Here is a 27641-nt window from a genome sequence, read left to right as displayed (position 1 = left end):
CCGCCGTGATATTGCTGGAATATTGCTAAAAGCGGCGTAAAGCCATACTCACTCACTCACTCGCTCAAATTACCTCTGTTCTTATTAACGTCAACAGGTTACCGATCAAAAAAGGAACCATACGGAGCCCTGTGATTAATCCAACAGTGTTTGGTGTCCATGCATAAGCAGCTGAGGGACAATAAAATAACACGTCGTAATTGTGATTGGGGTAATGCTTCATGACATAGCTGGTTATTCAACATATTCCACATTAGACACATGTAACGAACGGTTCAATAGTGCAAGTAGACTGACGGTTACTTAACACACATTAAAAACACAAAATGTCGGCACTGTATGTTACAGCGGGTAGGCTGCGATAGGGTTTACACCCCATGGTTGGATGTTTTATCGAAGAGACAAACATTATAATAGATAATGCCATTTGAAAATATTTCACACTGCTGCCACCATTAGTTTTACAAATTAATCTTACTCGATCTGAGATGAAAACACCCGACCACAAAACCTATGACTGTTACACACAGTGACGTTGAAAGAGATTTGCTGTTTCGTCCACGTACAATAGAGATATGTTAACCACTTGAAAAATCACAGGGGAAAGACGACATTCTCCGTAGACAGATTCTGCCGTGGCGCAGACAAAGGATGTTTCAGCTGAACAAGCCTTTGCACAGGAGTCGGGGTCAGATATAGAAAGTTTTTTATCATTGTAGCCCATTATACCAACGCCCGTCAGCTGCGTGTAGTCGTTCCCGTATGAACTGCACGCTGGAATAGACAATTCGAATTATATAAAACACAGCGAACACAGAGATATCAGTACATCGAGGAGAGTTCTACGGATATACAACTTCTTTATTATTGATATGAGCTACGTTTCGGTGTAGATTCTAACACCGTTATGAATCAAGTGATGTACAATACTGCAGGCAAGGGTAAATATACGTGGTAGAGTTTGAACAGTAAGTTGACTGATGTTTACACAATTAATAAGGTTGATGCACATGGTTGAAGAATGTTTACATAAGAAGGCAATTGTTACACAGGCAGATTTAACTATAGAGGGATTAATGGGGGAGCCAGTCATTATGGCCAGGAGAATAATAGGATTAAGGTTGCTTGGTGATGAGTGGTAGGCAATGGGGATGAAATATCCCTTGTCTCTGTTTATGGCCGGTTGGAGTCTCTTGATTTGAATGGTTTCTAGTAGTTTCTTGATCTTGTAGTGGGTGTGATTTCTGGTGAGTACATTGATGCTGTTCCGAAAGATGCTGTAGTCTGGGTGAGCTTGAGTGTGGCCAGAGATGGCGGATTTGGAGTCTTTCTTCTTCACATAGGCTTGATGTTCTTTGACAGGCAGGGGTCTTGAGGTTTCAGGCCTTCAGCAAGCACAGCGATATCTTCTTGCGAGAACCGGGCGGTGGGTAGCCTGGTGGTAAAAGTGTTGGCTCGTCTCGCCGAAGACCCGGGTTCGATTTCCCACATAGGCACAATGTGTGAAGCCCATTTCTTGTGTCCCCCGTCGTGATATTGCTGGAATATTGCTAAAAGCGGCGTAAAACTAAACTCAGTCAGTCAGTCAGTCTTGCGAGAGCCTCTTGCTGCTGAGGTTGATCACGGCTCACTTGAGGTATTCGTCTCTGGGTGGGGAAATTCGGGTGCTGGTGAGTGGTCTGAGCTTGATACATTTGTGATGTGGGTCTAGGCTCTGGTTAGCTTTTGTCTGGAGCTGGGCTGGGTGGAGTAGTTCTCGGGGTGGATGATGCTCTGGAGCTCTGGTTGCTGTTCTCCGATGTTGGTGAGGGTTAGGGCCTTGCGGTGGTGCTGGATTCGCTCGCGGACTGTTCAAACTCAACCATGTATGTATAGCCTTGCCAGAAAGTATTGTACATCACTTGCTTCATAACGGTGTTAGTAGCTCATATTAAAAATAAAGAAGTTGTATATCCATAGAACTCTCCTCGTTGTTCAAAACACCAACTTCTAAATGCCACTCAAAGAGGTTAGATGTCAGCATAAAAGAGACTTCCAAAACGCGCCAACGGCTGTGCATGTGGTTTACCCCGTGACTAACGTGCCTCGGACAAACCATTGCCGTGTTGCATGTGTATGATCCACTTAAAACTCAGGACTCCATTGATTTGTTTAATGATGAAATCTTGTGTATTGCTGTTTGATTTTCCTTACCATGGTTTAAGTTTGGAAGACAATTGTTAATTTTATAATATTGCATTTATATGTGTTGGTTTCACACTGAAAGTTTGAAGATACATTTCTGGGTTAATTAATTGTTTCAGTTTGGAATTCATCAAGCAATAGAAAACAGATATATACTGACGGGCAAAAGAAACTTTCTCCTCGTTCAATTTGATCTCACTTAAAAATAACAACAAGAAGTCGTAGTTTGCAATTTATAATTTGTGAAACAATGACATAGGCACGTGCTAAGTAAAACGTTCGATTTTTAACAAGGCTGATAACTTATTGAACAGGTTTTGGTCGACAGAGAATTCACGATCAGTGGGTCCATTCGGGAAACACAGCAAAGCGTGAACAGAAGTTTCTAATAGCGAGTTTGCCCACCTCTGGATAGAATACATGTAAACACACTTCTTCTGACTGAAGTTGTGAGGCGTCTGATGACGTCAGCTGGGATTCGCCTCCAATCTTCGACAAGGGCTTGAGTCATTTTGATGTACTGTAACTGGTGGATTCTGTCTCCGTTGAATAACTCTATCAAGGTGGTCCCATACGTGCTCGATTGGCGACATGTCAGGAGAGCGTGCAGGCCATGGCAGAACGTTGACGTTGTTGGTGTGAAAGAAGTTCTGGACAACTCGAGCGACCATGTCTGTCTGTCAGCAGCGTCAATCGGTACGGTCGGTAGGCCCTGATACCATAGGCCCGTAGTCTCCTTGACACCATCCTTCGACTCACTGGGTGACCGAGCGCTGTTGAGGCTGATGCCGTTACCGTCAGGAAGCGGTTTCTATGGTGTAACGTGCTCAGGCGGCGGTCTTCCTGCGCAGTTTTCACCCGGGGACTGCCTGTCTGGGGCCTGTCTGAGGTCTGGCCAATTTGTTGGTAGCGCCGACTAAGGTTCCTGACGGATACAACGGAGCAATTGAAGGTTCTTGTAACGTGACCCGTTGTAGCGCCCATTTGCAGCATTCCGATCACCCTCTCTCGCTCTGCTGAAGTTAACCTCGGCATTGTAAAGTGGTTTTCTGTTGAAGTACGATCTACTCTGTGCTGTGAGGTGGTTTTATACCATGCATTCACGTGCATTTTACCCTTACTTGCAAAACACGTACATTTTGCTGTTTTCGATGCAAAGTTGTCAAGAGGTGCGTTTGAGCGGTCAGAATCGAACGCTTGTTGTTGGCAATAACTATGGGGCAATTTGCATTTGATTATATTTTCTTATGTTAATATTATGAAAACAATTGCAAGAGAAAGTTTCTTTTGCTCATCAGTATATAATCTGAATTTCAAGAGATGAACTGTTACGTCGTAAATTGTAATAAAAACGCAAATTGTAATACTTTCAGCAAGTTGTAATAAACTTGACGTAAATTGTAATAAAAACGTAAATTGTAATAAAAATTGACGTAAATTGTAATACGCAAATTGTAATAAAAATTGATGTAAATTGTATAAGAATTTTCGTTGCGGTAAAATGTAATAAATATTTACGTAAATTGTAATAAGTTTAATCACTCGTAAATACGCGGGTGTTTTACGTTGCATTTCATGCATCAAATAAACTTGTTAGGGCGATAACTCAAGAAAGAAAGATGGATTTTGTTCAAATTTGGTACCTAGTTATATTGGCGAGATTCACCGACACAAGTGAAATGGAGTGACCTTGAGATAATTTTCAAGGTCACAGCAAAAATCCGAGGGTTTTGCCAATATAAAGATTGTTAGCGGGATAACCCAAGAATGAATTGACAAATCTAAGCTAAATGACGAAAATGATATTCGTCCTGATATATAATCGATATAAACTGTCCTCTGTATCATGTCTTTCCGCGAATATCTTTTGAGGTTTGGATATGTATACATATAAAGTGGGGGTGGGGTAAGGGTCGGTTTCTAACGGGTGTGTCTAACATACTTGCATGCATGTAGAGTCGGAGAGGTGGGTTATAACGGGTATAACTACGAGGGACGTTCAAATAGTAGTCAGCCTCACCTAGAATATGATAGAAATGCAGCTGTTTTTATGTTATATTTTTCAACATATTATCTGTCAGCCTCAAGCAAATTGGTTTTGCTATGTTGCAGCCTCACGATCCCCATTTTGTGAGATTTTGTATCTTGGCTTGGTACTCCCCAAAAACGTAAAATCTGCAATAAAATGCATCACAAACTTCAGGAAACAAAATATGCTATGTTTGAGATTGGTAGAGGTCGGCTAGAATCAAACTTAGATATTAAACTGCACAAAAAGCAATTTCAAAACTACAATCGCTTGTTCAAATGACTCCCCATTCTGTTTACTGAAAGAACTCGAGAAAGAAATGATGGATTTTGTTCAAATTTGGTACCAAGGTTTATTGACTGGAGATTGGAGATTTACCGACACCACTTAGTTTAGTGACCTTGAGGTCATGTTAAAGGTCACAGCGAAGGTGTAACAGTTTTGCACATGCCAAGCTTGGTAGCCGCGAACTCAGGAAAGTATTAATAGATTTTGATCCAATTTTATATCAAGGTGTATTGGCGGGATTCCCCAACACCAATTGATTGGGAAACTTGTGCTCATTTTAAGTTCACAGTGAAAAGTGTTTTGCACATGTCTAACTTTTTAGTACGAAAATACAAGACAGAATTAATATGTTTTGCTTTGGAAGTATCGTCTAACGCCAGTCGAAATCAGTGACCTGCGGATTATTTTCAAGGTCACAGCTAGTATTCTTGCGATATCTCCAAACCTATTGGATGGAATTTGTTCGCATTTTGTATCAAGTCATCAGATGACAGTTTCGGTAACGTTTACATAATTTTCAGGGTCAGACAGAGGATAATTGCAACATTCAGATATCGACATGTGGCGGGGGTAATAGCTATGTTTGTGACAAACGCTTTGTCATTACTAATTTTCAGATTTTTGTTAGCATATGGTTTCTATAATTTCATGTTAATTCTACCAGCTGTGAAATTATTCGTGACACGTCTTAAAAAAGCCAGAAATTATTTGTGTATGTCTCGAAAATTAAAGTTAATTGTTTTTCATTATGGAGTTGACGCTGATGTTGACGCAAGGACATATTTTACGAGCAATAGCTTTCAATAATTTAATGTTATTTCTATTACATTTTGAAGTTCTTCATAGCATATCCCAAAATAACAGGGTATTGTTTGTTTACGCTTTGAAATGTACGTTTCTGTTTCTTCATTTTCGAATTATTTTCAATATTGACGCAATGACATATTTGAAGTTAATTTCATGTTTTAATCATATGTGATTTATTATGATTTATGTTTCGATCATACATTCATATATTGCGCTGTCACAGTTATAACCTGGTTCGTATTATTTTCTTCATCATATTACTACATATTATTTTATTTTTATGAGAGGGAATTTTAAGTTACATTTGGTAAGGATATCATAAATCGCTGTCGATATGCAATTTGATTGATGCGGGTAAAATATCACTTTGTCATGGTGACATGACATCATGAACAATGTTATGATGTTTCGTTGCTTCTAAGAAGCCGCCTTCTAAATAAATACAACGATGACGGCCTTTGTTGGAAAGTAGATTATCGCGTAATTTCTGCAATTAAAGACTTCGGTAATAAATAGAAAATTATATTCGTGACCATAATATGCTAGGTTAACGACCTAAATATCGACATATCCCTTCTCTGGTTCCGAAAATACCAAGATTTAGGCAGTTGTGTTGTAAACTGATATTTATCTTCTATAAAGTCGGCTATATTCAAACCATGAGAAATGTCGTCAAATAATGTGTGATGACAGTTACCAACGTCCCAATAGTGTCCATATATTTTAAAAAATCTATAACAATAAAGCACAACCTCACTACATTTTTGATAAATGACAAAGGATTAATCAACCATGTTAAAAGGTTTTCAGGCTTGAAGGACGAAGCTCATTAAAATCTATTGCCAGCTCCCTTTTAGAGACTGATAAAAAAATGTATCATAAATGCATGAAAGTTTTTATTGTTATTCATACCCGTTAGGCCTCCCGCCTCTACATGTATTTGAGATATAAATGTAAGAACCACCACCACCCCTTCTATGTCTTAAAGTATGCTAGATTTAACCGTTAGAACACACCACAAGTAGTAGAGGAAATGATTGTCCTGGACCAAGTCCAACAAAAGCCTCTGCAAAGCCTTATTTCCCAAATAAGGCTTTGGTCGGACCCTTAGCTCTTGCTACCATTACCCCTACTATTTTGAAAAGTAGTAAAATGTCCCCGGCAGCCACAATTCCCCAAGGGAGAAATAGAAATGTATTGCGCTTCCTCCCAAGGGGAATTGTGTCTCTCACCGTGAGAGAACCTCACATCACACAAAGTTGTGACGGCGGGATACGAACCCCACATGTACAGCTTGCGCAGACTATACATAATGGGGTCGCACCACTCAACCGACTGAGCTACCGCGGACTTAGCTGAAGTAGGTCAGTTTAACGGGTAGATCACGCGCACCCACGCATCACGTGCTGTTGACAGGAGGTAACATTGTGCCGTACGGTACGATCAATAGTCCTCTGCCTGGGCCATCCCTCAAGTAATACAAGGTAGGTTCGTCTGATTTCATGTTCACTTTATCTATGTTGTATAGCTCCACGTGCCGCTATGACACTATGTCACGTTGACCTCGATGAAACAGTTTAATGTGAATCGCCTATGATCTCTTTGGTGTTCGTAATAAAGGCTTGCCGGGCTTTTTGTATCCCCTGTTCTATGTACTTTTTTTTCTCACCCTCGCTGATAGCAGACTTACGAGACTTGGATCGAATCTCTTGTTTCATTTTGTCATATTTTGTGAGTTCAGAGAGGATTGAACGAAACTCCTCCTCCGAGATCTTACTGTCAGTGAGTGCCGTGGAAATACGCTCACTTACTGTGTTCAGCTTTGCTTCGGCCAGAACCCTGATCTCATCGTGTTTCAACGCCTTACGAAGCAGTCTGCGTGATGTAAATTTAAGCACCAACCCTAACACCCCTGTCACCCCAGCTGTTATTTCAATACCTAGCACTATAGGTGCAACTACGATGGTAGCTAACAACCCAACACCTGCCGCCCCTAGTCCCATGCTGGTTGCCATAAGGGCAGTATCAGTCCCGTCCACGGCATTGAAAGCTCTATGGTACTTCTTATATAGTGCTTTCCGCGTGTCGCGGTCTTGTTCTAGTTGGTGTTTTACATCACATAACTGTCTCAAGCGGAACCCGTACGGTTTCCAGGGTCTTCGCTACTTCCTCTACGACTGGGTACAGCCCCATCCTATAATATATATTACGAAAGATATTCTAATTGGGCTTCAGTTAATAGTTGGCCAACGTACCTGAGGCTTATAAAACTTAGATTCTCGTATGTGTAGATACGGGAAGGGTCAATAGGTAACTTCTGGTCTATCTCAACATCAAAGCAGTCTATTATGGGGGGTAGTAATCCCTGTTGGGAGTCCCCCCAATCGTATAACGAATCTGCAAGATACGAAACCTTCTCCTATAAGGTCGTCACCCCAACGTATTGTCACACCGGGTAAAAGTTCCAAGTTTGGGGATGGGTCAAAGTCGTCCGAATCAAACTTACTCTTGTAAGCGACTTCTACGATGAGTGTGGAGTTTGGTTCCATAGCCCTAACCCCTACTATGGTATGATGATGGTGGGTGGCTATTAACTGGGACTGCCTGGATGAAATTAATAGGGTGTCCCTAGGCCAATATGGGGAGTTAGAAACTATCATCCTTCCAGTTGGAATGAAAGACGTGATCAAGGTGCCGTTGTTCCTAATTTTAGAGACATAACCATTTTTGTCTAGTGTAATATAAGGTGCGGTGGTGGTCACGTTGATCACCCATTTGGGTTCTTTTAAGACTGCCAGGTCCTGCCGTATGTACACACCGTTTTTAAATAATAGGACGTATGAGTTGTTGTTATGACCACGCTTATCGAATCCCTCTATGTCTCCTAAGCCCCTGAGTGTGGGTTTGGGTAGATGATCGGCTATTGCCGCCCGCCTATACACGTTGTCTTTCAAGTGTAGGACGTATGAGCCACCTTCCTCACCAGATTGATCGAATCCCTCCGTGTCCCCTAGATCGTTAAGCGTAGTGTTGGGGTGAAGCCAAGACATTGTTATAATACTATTACGAGATAATTTCCAACTGGTTTTTCTGATAATAGTTCAGGGGTGCACTTCACCCCCATGAAGTGTATGTTGTCGGGTAGGAAGATCTTGGTTAGTGATATCGTGTCTTCCACGATCACGGTGACACCCTGCAGACTGGTTTTGGAGTCGACACCCACCCGCACGTAAACGTTGCAAACGTGATACTGTTGTTGTTTCCCCCACCTCAGTTTGACCCCCTTCACGATTTCGGCATCATCCTGCGATGGTTCCCCTAGGTAGACTTGGATGACCAGTGTTGAGTTCGCCGGTAGACTCTCCAGGATGGTGACCACACCTTCGAATTCAGACACCAACTGCAATACCACGTTTTGCATGCCCGCTTTACTCGATAGCATGTGGGCTGCCATACTGGTGAGTGGGCTGATGACTACGCTACGTCTCTGAGTCGGGACGTAAGCCACGAGCAGGGTTCCGTTGTTCACGACTTTGTTTAGGTGGTTGTCTTTGTTATCCGTGAACACGTAGGGGGAGCCGACCCTAATATTGAGAAACCAGTCGACTTTATCGGGTAATAACACCCACTTGTCATCATCGGTGAAGACGAGCGTATATGGCTTGTTTCGGGCGACGGTAGTGCTCTCAACATCGTCTAAGTCGAACAGTTTGCCTCCGAACGATGGGTATATCATCCATTTATCATCACCGGTGCGGACTAGGGTGTAGTCGAAGACGGATTGGCGTTTGCGGGGCCGAACCACGGATTGGGTATCCCCATCGTTCACAACATGCCCCTCGTGGAAGCCAGCGAGAAGTTGAAAGAATGGGATTACAAGTCGTATCATCACCTCACAACGAACGAGTGGGATGACCGTTACATGGCATTCGACGACAGCAAGGATTACCGAGTCTGGAGGTTCGAGCAGGGGGCAGCGGATGACTGGAAAAAGTTCATGCTGGACACGTCGAAAGGGTTCACTCGTGCCGGGGTAATCAGGTTGAACAACTCGATTCGAACGTACGTGTGGGCGCTGTTGGGTGCGCAGACGCAAACGCGTTCCAATATCCTCGGTAAGGGGACTGCTTACGACGCTCAGAAACAGTTCGTCGTCAACGTTGAGGATGCTATCAATGCTCCAGTTGATCTCCCGAGTGCCATCAAACGCTACCAAGACGTGTTGGAATATGCCAGGTCGAAAGTCGACTACGTCTTCGACGTGGGGTTGTACATGGCTCCGAGTGATATGCAACTGAGAGTAAAAAAAGTGGTGGGCTACAACAACGAAATAGTCATAGCCACGGCGGGTCAAAAGTTGGGCGTCAACCTCGATGTCAACGTCCCACACGTCCCACCACCCACGACCGGTGAAACGGGTATAGTGGTGCCACCCCCGGAGCCTAGGATTCAACCAACACCCCCTGTGGGGTCACCCCCACAATCCAATCAGCAGCACATCGATCGTAAAACAGCTATGGTGGTTGGTGGGGTAGCTTTGGGACTCATTTGGTTAAAAATTCCTTAGCCGCTACGTACCCCAAACCCACCACGGCGACGATGGCTGCCCACAGGTTTTGACTGAACCACGTGGCAGTTTTAGCCAGAGCGCTCAGCAGCCACGAGACGATGCTACCCAGGATGCCAGGCAGGGCTTCGGCGGCCTTACCAGCCAGTTTAGCCAGGGCCTCCCCTAGTTTTTTTATCCAGTCTTTGACACCCCCACCACTTGGTGGTGTGCCGCCACTTGGGGGCGTGGGGGTACCCCCACTCAATGACACCACCAGGGTAGATATGATGAAGCCCAATGCAGTCAAAATGCTGGCGATGGTGATGCCTTGCTCTCGGAAGAGGATTCGGATCCTGTCAGCTAGCGTGGTGTCTTCATTTAGGACTCGATCTATGGTTTCCCGTACACGACTGATCTGGGATCGGAGGGCTTCCCGGTTCGAGGAAGCGGATTCCAACCGAGTCCGTCTCTCGTCTTCCAAGTTTTTTATTCTTTCCTCGATACGACGTTTCATATCATCATCCTCCGTTTCGGTGAGTTTTATTTTCTCGCGAGCGATGCGCTCATCGACTTCGTTCAGTTTCCCCATGTTGTTAACGAGTTCTCCTCGTACATGTTTCAAGGCTTCGTCTAGGCCTCGCAGTTCCCTCAGGGGAAATTCGAGCCCCGGCAAGGGTTTGTCATGGTACGTGGTCAATATTTTCTCGATACTGTCCGATGTTTCTTTAGCATCCCCAGTATTGGCCCTGGCTGCTTGCAGATCTTGGACGACCTTCGGGGGAAGCTTAGATCTTGCACCACCGTAATCTGTGAAGCCTAGTTCCTCACGGAGCAGTTGACTCCCACCAGGGCAACTGGTGAGTGTTGACAAAGCATATGGCTTCCCGTCTTTTTTCATGATATCGACCCCCGGGTGAGCCTTCAATCGCAGCGTGCCCTTCTTATCGACTATAAACTTGGAATAGTCCCTCCCCAACGGCTTGATGTTGTCTTTATTTTCAACTCGCGTAATAATAATCGTCGACGTGCCGACTGTACAAGTTCAGTACTTAAGGGGAACGAGGTCTCCTGCTCGTCGAATGCCTGGGCATTATTATCCCACATATCATCCATAGGTATGTATTCAGCCATTATTTAGTATTAAAACTTATATATTTCATTTATATAACAATGTACGGTAGAAAACTAGATCCTTTCAGAAGATCGAGAGAGCCCCTAGGCATCAAAGCCGTGCGTCAGTCGGTGACCATCACCAACAATCCCAGCAAGATAGACCAGAATCAAACGCTGCTGGTTAGATTTCCAAACCTTGGCGTGAATGACCTCATTGTACCAGGCACTGTTCGACTGGCGTTCAACCTCACGTTGACCTCCACCAACGACAAACGCGAGCTAGTGCGGAACGTAGGTCGAGCCATCATCAAGAAAACCACCATCAAGATCAGCGGTAACGAGGTGTTGAGCATCGACGACAGCGACGTGTTTCACTGCTACGGGGACCTCTGGAAAAGCGAGGGAGAACGCGTCAATGATGTGTATCAGGGCATCAGCAAATCGACCAGGTCGCGCATTGGGTATGTCTTCACGCAAGACCAGTTAGACAAGATCACGGACGGTGAAAAGGCCATCGCTCAAGCGTACGGGAACCGGTTCTGCGTGCCGCTCGACTTCGAGTTGCTCACGGAACACGCGCCGTTTTACCAGGCCGCGCTGGGTGATAGGCTTGAATACGAGCTAACGTTTAACGACTACAGCAAAGTAGTGCGTACGCCGAACGGCGATGAGGCCAGTTATACCATCGACAACATCTCTCTGGAGTTCGACATGGTCACTAGCCCGGAGCTAGCCAGGCAGGTTCGAAGTAAGTACTCAGGGAATGTGGCCATCCTGTACGATCGCATACTGAGGCATAGATCTATCGTGCGGGATAAGAGCGACACTGTGTGGAATATCAACCTGAACGTGCCGGCGCGATCGATGAAAGGCATCCTGGTCGTCCCCGTGGAGGATTACGAGCCGTTCCGGAGGGACAGCGAGAAGTTTTTCAACCCCGAGATTGAAAAGGTGGAAGTGACCATCGAGGGCGTGCCCAACCAGCTGTTCAGTCATGGTATGAGGGCGTACCAGCAGTGGGATGAGATAAAAAAGCTACCGGCCATCAAACAACACCCATACATAACCAAGGACCTGGACCTATCCTCCGTGCAAATCGGTGAATACCTGACCACCAAGTACGCGCTATGGTTGGACATGCGATCCACGGATGACGATAAACTGCACGGTAGCGGCCGCCGCATAGACAACGGCAGCGAGGGGATAACCATCCAGATTACCAAGAAGGCTCAACCCGCTGGCAAGTTGAAATTATATCTGTACGTTATTATGGACGCGCAACTTAATATAGACAATGGGAGATTCGTGCAAGCCATTTACTGATTTACCCCGCGACCCACACTGCGCCATAGTGTGCGGGCAGACTGGCTGTGGGAAGACCGTTTTCGTGTTGGATATGTTGGAGGGGTACTACAGGGATGTGTTCGACCACATCGTTATCATGTGCCCTACTCTGAGCATGAATAAAACGTACACGGAAAGACCTTGGGTGATGACGGACCCGGACGTACACAGAGTCGACCCGGGAACACGTCTGCAGGACTGGTTGAAAGCTCTTCACGAGAAATTTAAAGGGGAGTCAACGCTGTTCATACTGGACGACTGCAGCGCTAATCGCGAGATAACAAAAAAGAGAGACATGCTATCGTACCTGGCCTTCTCTGGCCGACACGCAAATCACAGCGTCTGGGTACTGACGCAGAAGTTCAACTCGGTGTTGAAAGACCTAAGGGAGCAGACGCGATGGGTGGCCTTATTTCACTGCATGGACAGGGATTCGTTCGAGGAGTGTTTGAGAGAGAACGATGTGATGAGTAAATTAGAACGGGAACGGGTGAAGAAACAGCTCGCTGAAACTAAACACGCTAAGCTCGTGCTCAAGACCGACCAACCCGTGGCTTATAGGGTGTTTTAGCTAAGCAATGCTAAGCAAAGCTAAGCAAATGCTAAGCAATGCTAAGTAAAGCTAAGCAAATGCTTAGCATTTAGTTATAGCTATGGTATTTGAAGTGTTCGTCGTGTGCAACTTAACCTTCATTTCTCTCTGTTTCGCTTATATCGTATATTATATTGTTAAAACTAAAACTTACTTATCACATTATAAGATGGAGTGTGAGGAATTGCTAGAGCAACTGTTGGTACCCCAATCACCACAGGTGGATGATGATAAGCGAGAGAAACTGGTGGCGTTGGCTGTTGGTGGCAAAGCCAAACATTACTTTGGGGAGTACACTCCAGATAAAATTCATAAAATGTCAGCCGAAGAAATCGATAAGCTGTACGCTAGATACGAGGCTAGACTAGGTGCAGAAATGACAAAAACAATAGGATCGGCTATGACCCAGATATACACTGGCATTGCGTCGTACTTCCTTCCCATCCCCCAGGAGCGCCGACTTTACCTGTGGGAAGACCTAGAGAAAGACCCTTTTATCGAACACGCCTTGAGCTCTATCAGCTGCGAGCTGTACCACAAATACGGTATGTTGTTAGCCCCGGTGACGGCGGCGATTATTACGGCAACGCATTGTCAATTTGAGAGGAAAAATAATAATAATAGTATAGATGGATGCTGCACAGGAGGAGACACAACTGGAGACGGGGGAAACCCCCAGGGAGGAGACCCCAAAGTTGGGGGAGACAGTAACCAGGCAGAAGAATCCTAAGAGAGTAGCTGCCGGTAAAAAACGGTGGTGTAACCAACATAAAATTATAACGGTGACCCACCCGTCTTGACTCTTGTTGGTTGTATGCGCAACTGCTGCCGTGGCTATCTCATGGTTATATACACGGAACAGTGAGGGAAACCCTCACAGGGAGAAACCCCAGCAATTAGAGGTCAACCCACATATCATGCAATAAAATATATATTTTTATATCATATACATAATGTCTGAGGGGAAAACGTTCGTCAACGACGTATACCACGCCACCGTGGTCGCCAGTCTAGCCGTAGGATATGCTCGGTTGACCAAAATGGTGCTTAAACAACCTACTATCAAGCTAGATTTCAACCTGCAGGATATGGGTATGCTCATAATGAACCTTGGTATGGCGATGGCTACAAAAGACATCCTAGTAAAACAAGGGATGATACCTGAAGATATTATGAAATAAATATAGGATGGCCACGATAGCTATGATGGTCGGTGGTGCGTTAGTAAATGCCCTGGCATTTTCCGGGAGTAATATCCTCTTCTCGAAACTACGAGAGTCACACGCGGCTGAAATACAGGCAGAGAGAAAGCGGCACGACCTCGCTATTGAGAAATTACAGGCTGCCCAATCCGAGTACGGTAAAAAACGCCTCCAGAGGATCGATTACATTAACGAACAACTCAGGCGTGAAAACCATGCCGTTCAAACATTCCACGATGTCGACGACGCAGCGAGAGAATACTTCTTATTAACAGGTAAACGATTGGAACCGCTCAATAAACCCACACTCGCTCAGTACTACACACCATCCAAGGGACAAATGGACCGTGAACTGATCTTCATAGCGCTGGGTATAGCAGCGACTGCGTTGGTTGCAAAACAATTAGACTAAGTACTCATATAAGTATGCTAAACATGAGACCTGCTCCATACCGATGCGAATACATACTTATGGGGAAGAAAGAACCCTGTGATAAGAAATGTAGGACTCAGGGGTACTGTTGTTTCCACATGGGAAGCCCTAACTACTCGTGTTCTGTGTGTGGCATAGGGGTTAAAGGGCACTACTGCCTATGTAAAGCTCACGGGGCGAACGTAGTCAGACATCACCTCATCTACGAGAATAAAAAGGCCTACATAAAAGAACGTAGGCGACTTCTCAGGATAGCAGTGTAAGGCTGGAGGAGTTACCTCCCTTTGCCAGTGGCCCAATTAGACATTATGCACACTTAGGTATAACTATGTTTGTGGAAATTGAGCCCAGGGAAGGTTGCCTGAAAAGCTGGCAGATGGATGTGGGGGAAAGTATAGATATTAGTGTCCTCAAACCCATGATTATTAGTGAACTATATAAGGGGTGCTCGTTTACAATCATGGTGAAAGTAGGGTTTGATGTGCCATGGGCTGGGCACACTTGGAATTACTTTGATGGGGGGCGAGTAGATGTGCATGGGGAGATAGATATACTTGTTGATGAGTCGTTGCAAGTAATACAAAACACCCTGCTATGCTGCGCATGTTCAAGGTGGGTCGAGGGAATAATCGATAAGGTGTATCTAGATATTTACTAATTTTTTACCTTTACGGCGGTCCAATTAGACATTAATTCTCTTAGGTGTGTACGCAATTATGACTACTATACGTGAGCTTAAGCATATCGCAAGACAGAGAGGTGTGATCGGGTATTCTCGAATGACCAAACCAGCCTTGTTGAGATTACTTAACATACAAGCCCCTCCCACGGTAAAACAATTAAAAGCTCAAACAAAACAGCTTGGGCTCACGGGTTATTCAAACCTGGGGAGAGCCGGGTTAGTCGCATTGTTATCACATGCCCCCGTAGCAAAACCTCCAACTGTAAAACAACTAAAAGCCGAGGTTCGCGATTTGGGTTTAGGTGGGTATTCCCGTATGAGGAAACCACAGCTTGTAGAACTGTTACGGCAGAATAGAGCTATTGACCTACAGTTCGTGCGCACTGAGCGCGCTGTAGGTAACTATTTGAGAGGCTGGCGCATGCATGTTGATAGGAACATAGATATCACAGATATCAAGCCTCTGATAGCTGATAAAATAAACCAGGAACTAAACGATCTTGGAAGTATCAAGTTTCAGATCACAGTTAAAATGTCGCTCGATAAGCAAGTTGGGGGAGGGGTCACTGAGTACGTTCAGCCTTACTTCAGAGGTAGGCAAGAGGTTGTCACGCATACAGAGACCATAGACGCATCAATCGATACCAGTTTTCAGCAGATACGAGAATACCTAGAACGCTACACACACTTGGGGTCCGGGTGGGCTGTAGATAAAATCGATAATGTCTATCTAGACATAGCTAACTACGTGCCGTTCAGAGGCGGGTCATACCTAGACTTGCCCCCCTACTATAGGAAAAAACATGCCATAGTAAACGTTAAGAATAGAGGAGACGATTGCCTGAGGGTAGCTATCAGGTCAGCCTTGTTTCCAGCTGACACTCATTCAGACAGGCTTTCTAGCTATCCCCAAGATGATGGGATCAACTGGGATGGTATAGATGAACCAACCCCCATATCCCAGATCACTAAAGTAGAAAAACAGAATAATCTAGCTATAAATGTCTTTGGGCACGAAGGCAACACAACAATAGTACACAGGGTCAGCCCTTGGGGGGAACCTCACCAAGTTATCAATATATTCATGATCCAACGAGGTGAAAAGTATCACTACACGTGGATAAAACATCTCAGCCGGTTGTTGCACGATCAGTCGAAACACGTTGGGAAAAAACACTTTTGTGTGCGATGCCTGCACGGTTTCAGCCGAGCTGATTTATTAGAATCCCACCGGGAGGATTGCCAAGGTGTGGGGCAGACGGCCATACGAGTCGACATGCCTAAGGAAGGTGACAATATCCTAAAATTCGACAACCACAAGAACCAAATGTCTGTGCCTTATATAATATACGCCGACTTTGAAGCCTTGGTCAAACCTGTTACAGGCGGGGTTGTTGGGGATACTCCCAATACTCTACCCACAGGTGAGAGCTTCACACTCAAAACACAGGAGCATGAAGCCTGTGGGTTTGGATACGTTGTCGTCCGTTGTGACGGGGAAACGAAAGCTCCGGTAGTGTATAGGGGTCCTGACGCGGCTGAAAGGTTTCTAAAGTGTTTGCAGGAGGAAGAAAAAATTATTAGGAACGCACTGTATAGAGTCGCTCCCATGCGTATGGCCCGAGCCGACAGGCTAGCTCACGCCTGTAGCACTAACTGTCACGTGTGTTACTCACCACTGAACGGTGATTCGGTGAGAGATCACTGTCACGTAACCGGTAAGTATAGAGGCGCCGCTCACAGCGCGTGTAATCTCAAGCTTAGAATCAACCCTAAGATAATAAACATCCCCCGTTGTCTTTCACAACTTGAGAGGGTACGACTCTCATTTGATCATGCAGGCCATCGCGAAAATCGATGGTAATATAACGTGCATCCCCAACAACATGGAGAGATACATCTCCTTCAGCTTAAACGGTCTTAGGTTCATAGACTCGTTTCAATTTCTATTGTCTTCACTAGACAGTCTGGTCAAGGCCAACGATACCTTCCCTATTACCGATCGATACACAGACGCCGAGACTAGACCCCTGTTGATGAGGAAGGGTGTGTACCCCTATGAGTACATGGATGGTTGGGCCAAGTTCGCCGAGACCAGACTACCCCCCATCAGAGAATTTTACAGCAATCTGACCGACTCGGAAATATCCCAAGACGATTACTCACACGCTATTAAAGTATGGAATAAACTGGGTTGTAGGAATCTGGGTGACTATCACGACCTGTACTTGAGGACAGATGTACTGCTGTTAGCCGACGTGTTTGAGACGTTTAGGCGGACATGTTTCAAGCAGTATAAACTCGACCCTGCATGGTATTACACCAGCCCAGGTCTGTCGTGGGATGCCTTGCTTAAAAAGACCGGAGTTAAGTTGGAATTACTCACAGATTACGACATGCACCTATTCATTGAGAAAGGCTTGCGAGGTGGGATCTCCATGGCAACCAAACGATACGCGAAAGCAAATAATCAATACGTGAAGGGCTACGACCCAAGCAAGCCAACCAATCACATTCTCTACCTCGATGCCAACAACCTGTACGGCTGGGCTATGAGCCAGTATCTACCCACAGGGGGATTCGAATGGGCGTCACACGAGGTCGATGTTATGAGCATCGCGTCAGATTCGAACAAAGGTTATATCCTCGAGGTTGACTTGGAGTACCCCAAGGCATTACACACATCACACAACAGCTACCCCTGGCCCCGAACGTATGAGGGTTAGCGAACTGGATGTCTGAGTACCAACATAACTTGTTAGGTGGGCGGGTGGCAGACGTTGAAAAACTCGTGCCTAACTTAATGAATAAGACCAAGTACATCGTTCACTATCGCAACCTACAGCTGTACCTGTCGTTGGGTATGAGGCTGACCAAAATACACAGGGTGCTCGTGTTCGACCAGAGCCCATGGATGGAACCCTACATCAGAATGAACACAGACCTCCGAAAGCTTGCCACCAGTGACTTTGAGAAAAACCTCTACAAGCTCATGAACAACTCGGTGTTCGGTAAGACTATGGAGAACCTGAGGAAACGCGTGACCGTGAAGCTGGTTCGGTCGAATGAGGAAGACAAGCTCAGGAGACTGATAGCCAGTCCGGCATTCAACCGTAGCAAGATATTCACCGATGACCTAGTTGCCCTACACATGAAGAAAAGCCACATAAAATTCAACCGGCCTGTTTACGTGGGGATGAGCATCCTCGATTTATCAAACACCTGATGTACGACTTTTACTACAACGAGCTTAAGAAACAGTACGACGACAGGTGTGAAGTGCTGTACACTGACACGGATTCCCTGCTGATGGAGATTCGAACCGAGGACGTGTACGAGGACATGAAAAAACACCTCGATTTGTATGACACCAGCGACTACCCCAAGGACCATGCCATACACAGCACGGTAAATAAAAAGGTCCTAGGTAAGATGAAGGACGAGTGTGCTGGCACGCCCATAGCCGAGTACATAGGGTTGAGACCTAAGATGTACTCCATCCTGAAGGCCGACAATGGTGAGATCCGGAAGGCTAAGGGTGTTAAGAAGTACGTGGTGAAACAACACATCAAACACGCCAGATTCAAGGAAGCCCTGTTCAAGACCCGTACCTTTAGACATAAAATGAACACACTTAGAAGTGATGGTCATAAGATATACGGACTGACAATAAACAAGACGTCCCTGTCGCCTATGGATACTAAACGTTGGATAGCTATTGATGGGATAAACACGTACGCGTACGGGCATGAGAAAATTGAACCAAGAACATAGATATAAATAAATACCCTGTCGGGACGGCATGTCACGGAACCAGAGAAAGTTTGAGGCTATTTACTATAGCCCGCGTGGGTACTGGAAAGGAGCTAGCGCTGTAGATAAGCTGGCTAAAATGGCGCGAGTACCCCGGAGGAAGCCAAAGCGTGGCTTGAAAAACAAAACAAGCCCTGTGGCAGATCTATTTGTCACCACCACGCTACGTGCCTAGAAGGAAGTTTGGTATTAACATACCTAATAGCGTTCACCAGGCAGACCTACTGTTCCTACCCCACGACAAGAGGTACAAGTATGCCTTAACCGTAGTGGACGTAGCCAGTCGCTACAAGGAAGCCGAGCCCTTGACCACGAAAGATTCTGGTCCAGGTAGCCAGAGGATTCGAACGCATATACAAACGCAGTCCGCTGGCGTGGCCAACAGAGCTGCAAGTTGACCCCGGGCGGGAGTTCATGGGTGCCGTGTCACAACTGCTAGCCAAACACGATACAAAGGTCAGGCGTGGCACGGCTGGAGCCCATCGCAGCCAAGCCATAGTTGAGAGATTCAATAGGACTTTGGCTGAGCGCTTATTCGGACATCAGTATGCGAGGGAGATGGCCACCCCGGGAAAACGATCGACTGAATGGGTCGTGAGGTTACCTAAGGTGGTGTCGGCAATCAACCATGAAGTCACCCGTCTCACCGGCAAGAAACCGGCAGACGCTATCAAACTAAAATCAATAGTTGCAGAGTCGGCTGCTCCATTGCGTGGGAAGGAGAAACAGATACCAGATAGGGCCCTAGTTAGGTATCTATACCAGCATGGGGAACACGAGGGTGATAGCCGTAAGCGAGCCACCGATCCTATATGGTCAGTCAAAACTTACAACATAGATAAAGTGGACATGAAAGCAGACGAGCCTAACTTGTACTACTTGAGGGATGGGCCAGGCAGAGGGTTTGTAAGAGAAGAATTATTGATCGTACCGTACGGCACAGTGTTACCACCAGTCAACGTGACATAGACCTAAGGACCGCCCCTCTTTTTAGCAGTGTGGTTAACTCGCAAATGGCGTTCATGGCTAACACTGCTTTCATGATGCCAGTTCAGCAAAGAAAGGATACAGGGTGTATCGTGGACTGGACTTCGATATTGGAAATTCTAACGAAGAGTTACATACGAAACTATATCTATGCACATCATAGGAACTAAAATACATGTTGTACAAGTACATGATGCCTACGTTTCATCTTTTAACACTTGTGGAAAGGTTTATATATGCTTTACTACACTAAATGTGTGAATTTCTTCTGTAAATATTATTCAAACAAACACTTTCAAAGAATATATAACACGTACACCCTATACACTCGTATGGTATGATATTGAACAAGGCTACATGTAGATAATTAAATTAGTTTCATGAAAAAATATCCGGAACGATTACATTATGATACTGAAAGTGTAATCGGCGGGATATGGTGATTGTGTATACTCTTATTCTACCGACCTTCACCTCAGAGAAATTGCCAAATACACTCTACATTTTAAGAAAGAGAAGAAGCCAGAAATGCCGATTATTACTGTTGTCGTTCTGCGTGATTTTGCGTCCAGTCATGGCGTTACGCCCAGCACAGAAACTTAACAGTTCCGATGTAAACACATCACATTCCTGTATTGTATCTATTTTTAATTTCCTATTTCTTGCTACTATGCTCTTTCCATGCAAATGGGTGTCTGAAAATTTGAGAAAATGCTACACCGTGTAAAGTCTGAAATTTTCTTTGTTTACATTTCAAACAGGTGTTGTCTTTCGAGCACAACAGTTGTTTCCACCCCCAATATCTTTCGTTTCACTTTATCTAGACACTTGGTATTGGTGCCATTTAGACCAGTTGTAATTAGATTCTAAAATGTATGAGGGAATTCAGTAGGCTGGGACGAGTAGGAAACAATGGAATCGAGTAAATTCGCATGTACGCACCTCGAATCGAACCGAGTAATTCGTAAGAAATGTAAGAAATACATTCTGGTCAACTTTCTGAGCTGTGACCTTTAAAATGACCTCAAGGTCACTAAATTCAAGTGGTGTCGGTAAATCTCGTCAATAAACCTTGGTACCAAATTGGAACAAAATCCATCATTTCTTTCTCGAGTTCTTTCAGTAAACCGAAGGGGGAGTCATTTGAACAAGCGATTGTAGTTCAAATTGCCTTTATGTGCAGTTTAATATCTAAGTTTGATTCTAGCCGACCTCTACCAATCTCAAACATACAAAAATGTTTCTTGCATATTTTGTTTCCTGAAGTTTAATTTGTGATGCATTTTATTGCTAGTCAGCTAGGCTATTCCATTTGTCCGAACCACAACATACGGAGACAGATCATTTAGCAGACCGAGTGCTGTACTTTGGAATTGATTACCTGAAAATGTCAGAAAATCGGAAAATATTAATAGTTTCCGATCTTGTCGCAAAACCATCCTCTTCAAACGAGCATTCGACTAAGCGCACATGAGCAGGACTCTGGATATGTAGCGCTATACAAATGTCTAATTTGATTTGATTTGATTTGATAAACCCGTTAGAAACCCACCCCACCCCACTTTATATTTATACATATCAAAACCTCAAAAGATATTTGCGAAAAGACATGACACAGAGGACAGTAAGAGATTTTATATCGATTATATACTCTCCCAAAAAAGAAACGCATATATGAATTTACTGTATTTTTATGTTTATTTTGAAACACCTTAGGCTTTAGGAGTCAATGAAATATAGCGAAATTGCACACTGGGAATGCAGACTTATCCGTCTTTGGCACCAACTCGAGGAAAGTCAGTTTGAGTGTCACATGGAGACGTGTGGTGGCGCTGAAGTCAATACCTCGTGTGACCACCGTGGGCATCCAGAACTGCACGGCATCGCTTCGGCATCGAACGAATAAGTCTCAGAATCTCGTGTTGCCCAATCGCAGCCCACTCTGCCTGTAGTGCCTGGGCGAGTTGCTGAAGTGTCTGGGGCTGAGGGTTACGGCGTCGCACTCGTCTGTCCAGGGCATCCCACAGCTGTTCAGAAGTCCGGTGATCTTGAGGGCGAGGGGAGTACATTGATGTTGTGGTTCTGGATGAAGTCTCTAGTGTGACGTGTTGTGTGGGGCCTGGCATTGTCTTGTTGAAACAACTCCCTCTGGCGATCAATGATTGGAAGGAGGTGTGGGCGTAGGGCTTCGTCAAAGTGCCGTTGAGCTGTCAGGTTGCCCTTAATCATCACCAAATCACTTCTCCCACGGCAGGTGATCGCTCCCCACATCATTACACTTTCCCGGCCGAATCTGTCCACCTGGTGAACACAAGCGTCGGCAAAACGTTCACGTCGACGTCTGTACACCCGCATTCTTCCATCGCGTCGTTCCAATAGAAATCGTGATTCATCACTGAACCAGATTCTACGCCAATTCGGTAGGTTCCAGGCCTGAACGTCGGTGCACCATTGAACTCGATGTCGACGATGTTGTTGTCGAAGCACAGGGCCAAAATAAGGTCTTCTGGCACGTAAACCAGCCTCTCCCAACCTGTTTCCGACGGTCTGTGCAGAAAGCCTCCTCAATCCTGGTATTTGTCGAGCGGTACTGGTCGCCGTAGCTGTTCGATGACGCAGGTGATGTACCCGGATGTAGCGATCCTGCGCCGCAGTGGTCGCGCGAGGTCGCCCACTACGAGGGGCATTTGCTACCGCATTCCGCCGGCGATATCTCTCCCAGAGCCGTGAAATGGTGCTTTGGTGAATATTCATGCGTCGGGCAACTGCACGTTGAGACTGGCTAGCTTCAAGCAAACTAATGGCGATATGACGGTTGGCTTCACTTAAACGTGGCACTTTGCGTTCGTCAACAATATTCCAAATACAGTGAATAATCGACAGACAGCGAGCAACCTTATATACCCATCATTGAGACTATCTGATCCCCAACTTTCACGTGCATTGCATATGAATTGTGTATTCTGTGACACTACACTCCGAAATTGAAAATCATGCTGTTACATACGGGTATTTTACGGATGGTGCGTTTTGTTGTGATGTTTCAAAACATAAACACCATAGGACTCATAAACAGAGCAAAACCTTCTGTAAAAGGAATCACGTTTTAATTCACTGCTACATGAAATTGCTATTTTCATTATGCGTTTCTTTTTTGGGAGAGTATATATCAGGACGAATGTCATTTTCGTCATTTGGCTAAGATTTGTCAATTCATTCTTGGGTTATCGCGCTGACATTCTTTATATTGGCAAAACCCTCGGATTTTTGCTGTGACCTTGAAAATTATCTCAAGGTCACTCCATTTCACTTGTGTCGGTGAATCTCGCCAATATACCTTGGTACCAAATTTGAACAAAATCCATCATTCTTTCTTGAGTTATCGACCTAACAAGTTTATTTGATGCATGAAATGCAACGAAAAAACACCCGCGTATTTACGAGTGATTAAAATTGTTATTACAATTTACGTAAATATTTATTACATTTTACCGCAACGAAAATTCTTATAAAATTTACATCAATTTTTATTACAATTTGCGTATTACAATTTACGTCAATTTTTATTACAATTTACGTTTTTATTACAATTTACGTCAGGTTTATTACAATTTGCTGCAAGTATTACAATTTGCGTTTTTATTACAATTTACGTCGAAACATGATCGTTTCGTAGCCGCCACTGAGTCAATCACTTCGCCCTTTACCAAATAAGCGGGAGAAAAAACGTTTCAAGAGATGTTACGATACTTGTCAGTCACTATCAGTCACTGGGTCAGTTGTCAGTTATTGTATATTATTTGTTTAACGCCGCACTCAGCAACATTCCAATACGGCGGTGTTGCAGATTCCTTGAGTAACGTCCTGAGTCAGTAATCGAGTAAGTTACTAAGTCCCTCGCTAAGTTACTCATGCCGTTTTCATGTGGAGGCCTAAAAAATAACTTTGGGTCCTTCACTTCTTCATGACACTTTAGGTATGTGGTTCTTTAGAATATATTCTGAATTATTTTCTGAAATGTAAGTGCTGGTAGACACCATATCCATGTGTAATTGTCATATAGCTATTATTTCGTGGACGAGATATTATTAAAGAAGCAAGTGTGTCATTCGCTTATAAGAAACGAGTGTGAAATTTTGTATTGCCCTAGCGAGAGCGATACACAATTTTGCACGAGTTTCGTATAAGTCGTGTTGCACACTTACGAGTTTAATAATTTCTACATTATCCATTTTATTCATGAACATTTGTGCATTAAAATACGGTAACCAAGTGTGACTGCCCTGTTAATTGACGTCACGTTCAATTGTTTAAGTGACGTCACAGACGTCGAAATAGAGAAACAATGGTTGCTAGGCAAAAGTGATATGTGCACATGTGAACATATGATATATATGACTCTGGTTATTTTTCACCATATGGATAATAATATCGAATATTAACACAGTCAACGAGCCAGTCACCCAAACCGTTTACCTTTTTCTCCTAAGTAATTTCTACGAATGAACCTGCTTAGCCTATAGTGCCTATTGTATGATCCCCAGGGAGTTGAGATTGACAATACGATGTGCCGTTGAGATTGACATCCAGTGAACGAGGGAAAAACAAAGCGCCTTTGAGCAGCTGAGCTGAGCTGGATATCGGCGCTATACAAATGTATGTATGTATGTATGTATGTATGTATGTATGTATGTATGTATGTATGTATGTATGTATGTATGTATGTATGTATGTATGTATGTATGTATGTATGTATGTGTGTGTGTGTGTGTGTGTGTGTGTGTGTGTGTGTGTGTGTTCGGGGTGTGTGTGTGTGTGTGTGTGTGTGTGTGTGTGTGTGTGTGTGTGTGTGTGTGTGTGTGTGTGTGTGTGTGTGTAGTGCCACCGGTGTGTTGATATTTTAGGGAACACTTCATCAGGAATCCGTCTCAAAGTGGGTTCCAAATATTCCATGTTTGAGCAAGAATCAAGTGAATGCCGGAAGGCATGAATAGGTGCCCTGGTTCGTCGAAACACAATCCACTTACTATTTAGAGTGCGGAGTGAATCTTCTTTTAAGCCGTGGTTCACAGTATTGCAGCTACAGGACAGCGAATATATCCTTCTTTGGAATAGGGGAATCAGAAGCAAAATCAGCCACAAGGCTGGTCATACATTGTACTGAGTGAGTGAGTTAATATTTAACGTAACATAGGCAATATTTCTGCCATACCGTGACCAATACCAATCTATACTTTAACCCTATATAATAAATCTATATCCTAAGAAACTGTCGTTAGGGGACAGCAAAAACACAAAAGTATCACAGGTTTGGTTAAAACAAAGGGTAACTACAAAAACCAATACAATATAACAATGGGCTAAGATCACCAGCAGTTAAAGTCGGGGACTTATGGTACTTTTGCTACTTGCATGGACCCATAATAGCCGAAGCTCCTCACTCACGGGGATTCTGTGACAGGTATTAGGTACTGGTGGTTCTTGGAACCGACCTGGGAATGTGAACAGCTACCACAGGTAAGGAGTGCACAATTGTACTCACATTTCACGCACGAATTCGTGGAGGGGTCAAACCTGCGCCCGAAACCACACCCACAGAGCCCTGTCCTGAAGGAGGCGGTGACAGGACAATTAACCGACCCGCACCGTCGGGTGACAATGTTGAGTTCTGGAAAAAAAGCATGTACAGTGAACACTCACAGAAGTGTTAAGTCAATATACCTTACATATACTGCACTACTTTCAGTTAGGAAATACTACAAGGCGATTACATAACCGTACACAAGATGAACATCTTTAAGTCATGATATGCCCCAGTGAAACACATTAAGCTAGGTGGCACAAGAGGGTCTCCATACCTGTACACATGTGCAAACATTTCGGGCGACTAAGTAATACGGTGGTTCCTACATACATGTACACACTTCCAACTACTTTAGACCAGATGATACAGTAAGTACATTTATTGAGATTGTTTATCTGTTATATAACGACAAACTCAGCAGTATTCCTGCTAAATAACGACGACTCAGTGATCGCAATCATGAGCTTCGACCTACGCAGTAAGAAACGATGGCATGCATCAACTAAAACAGCCAGCCTGACCAATCGATCTCATTAATCGCCTTCAGCTGGGATACTGTCAGACCTTGCAATTAGTGAATATCTTGGAAACAGGGTATACCAAAATACTGACTACATACCTCAACACAAAGTTAACTATTTTAATCTGGGGGTAGGATTGTAGAGTCTTCTCACCTGTACACATAGTGAACCACTTCGAGCCAGAAGAGCTGTGGAGATATGCAGTGCTGGTTCTAAGAGGATAGCCATAATAGCCAGAGCAAATACCAGTCAGTGGGTTATAGATGAAGCTCTTGCAGAGGATGTCGTTGTAACAACGAAGTAGGCAGTCGACGCGAGCTGACAAAGCGGACGTCCATCTGAGACCTTTTGTTGTGTTAACGTTATCACGGGTGGCCGTTGAATGGATGCTGCACGATATGGGCACAGCGCCTACACAGAGGAGGACACTACAGCACAGCACATGCACAACAATCTCAACTGTCTTGTACCACGTCATGTTTATGTGTGTGGTGATGCTGACTGGCGTCTTTCCGTTACTGGAATAAACTGGTATTGCTCATTTAAATAACTGAGTGAAATGAAATGATCGAACAAAGTGTGGCTCACGCTCCGATGAAATGTGAAAGGAAGAAGTGAACGCTGCAAACTATACAGATCTCTCACGTGAGGAAGATGTTAAGCGCCAGGGAATTGCAAACAGCAGCCTCAGTAAGTTTCTAAAACAAGCGTCATGTCATCCGTTAATTCCGCAGATAAACGAAACATATGGAGTATTTGTGTATTTCCCTATGGGAATATTGCCTGTTACTAAGAGCAACAATTGCGCTATATGTTGTCAGGGGTAAATAATGCCTTGCCCAGTTGGGAACCTTCGTGTTTTATAACCCATAGGGGGAAGGAGACGCAGATAAGTACACTTCCTTTAACATCTCAAGGGAGGTTGCAGATTTTTCTTACAGCAAATTGATTGTTTCAGAACCGTTGTCATTTCATCAGTTGCCAGGACTTCTTTCCCATTTTGTAAAGTTCATTTGGTTTTCGACCCGTGAAGATCCGGGCAGAATAGATCTTCAGCAACCCATGCTTGGGTGACTATGCTTGTTGGCGAGTAACGGGATCGGGTGGTCAGGCTCGCTGACTTGGTTGACATATCATCGGTTCCCACCCAAATGGGCAAATCGATGCTCATGATGTTGATCACTGGATTGTCTGGTCCAGACTCGATTATTTACAGACCGCCGTCATATAGCTGGAATATTGTTGAGTGCGGCGTAAAACTAAATTCACTCACTCACTTATTCGTTTTTCCCATAAAGAAATTACAACACACGCATGATGATTCACATTTACAACACTAAGAACATTCTACTCAATTTATTGGTATTTCTTTTCAAATTACGATATTCCTTTCCACTTTTTGTGAGCGATTTTGATACACACAAAACAAATGCGTAGGATTTCTTAAAACATAAAATTTACAAAAATAACTTCGTAGTACAACGAACTGATGCAAACATCGCTACATTCCTAT

General features: G+C 44.4%; 1 protein-coding gene across 1 annotated transcript; it reads right to left on the bottom strand.

Annotated features, from left to right (window-relative positions):
- LOC124253754 lies at positions 1 to 26706 on the bottom strand. The gene is made up of 3 exons (XM_046687582.1): positions 26282 to 26706; positions 25566 to 25691; positions 1 to 774 (listed from the first exon to the last, which is right to left on the bottom strand). The coding sequence occupies exons 1-3, from the start codon at positions 26604 to 26606 to the stop codon at positions 521 to 523; spliced, it is 705 nt and encodes a 234-aa protein (XP_046543538.1). The 5' UTR covers positions 26607 to 26706; the 3' UTR covers positions 1 to 520.
- Between the last annotated feature and the right edge of the window lie 935 nt (positions 26707 to 27641).

This window comes from Haliotis rubra, unplaced genomic scaffold (genome assembly GCF_003918875.1).
Source record: "Haliotis rubra isolate DU_JTF1 unplaced genomic scaffold, ASM391887v1 Scf1144, whole genome shotgun sequence".
Lineage (NCBI taxonomy): Eukaryota > Metazoa > Mollusca > Gastropoda > Lepetellida > Haliotidae > Haliotis > Haliotis rubra.
This window is presented reverse-complemented; position numbering and strand designations above follow the sequence as displayed.

Bases quoted from the DNA above. Each gene is read 5' to 3' on its own strand.
- LOC124253754 (XM_046687582.1), bottom strand. From the start codon at position 26,606: ATGACGTGGTACAAGACAGTTGAGATTGTTGTGCATGTGCTGTGCTGT. The intron at 25,692-26,281 runs GTGAGAAGACTC...CTTTTTTTCCAG, and splicing joins GTGGTTCACTATGTGTACAG to AACTCAACATTGTCACCCGA. The intron at 775-25,565 runs GTGAGTACAATT...TGTCTATTCCAG, and splicing joins CACGAATTCGTGCGTGAAAT to CGTGCAGTTCATACGGGAAC.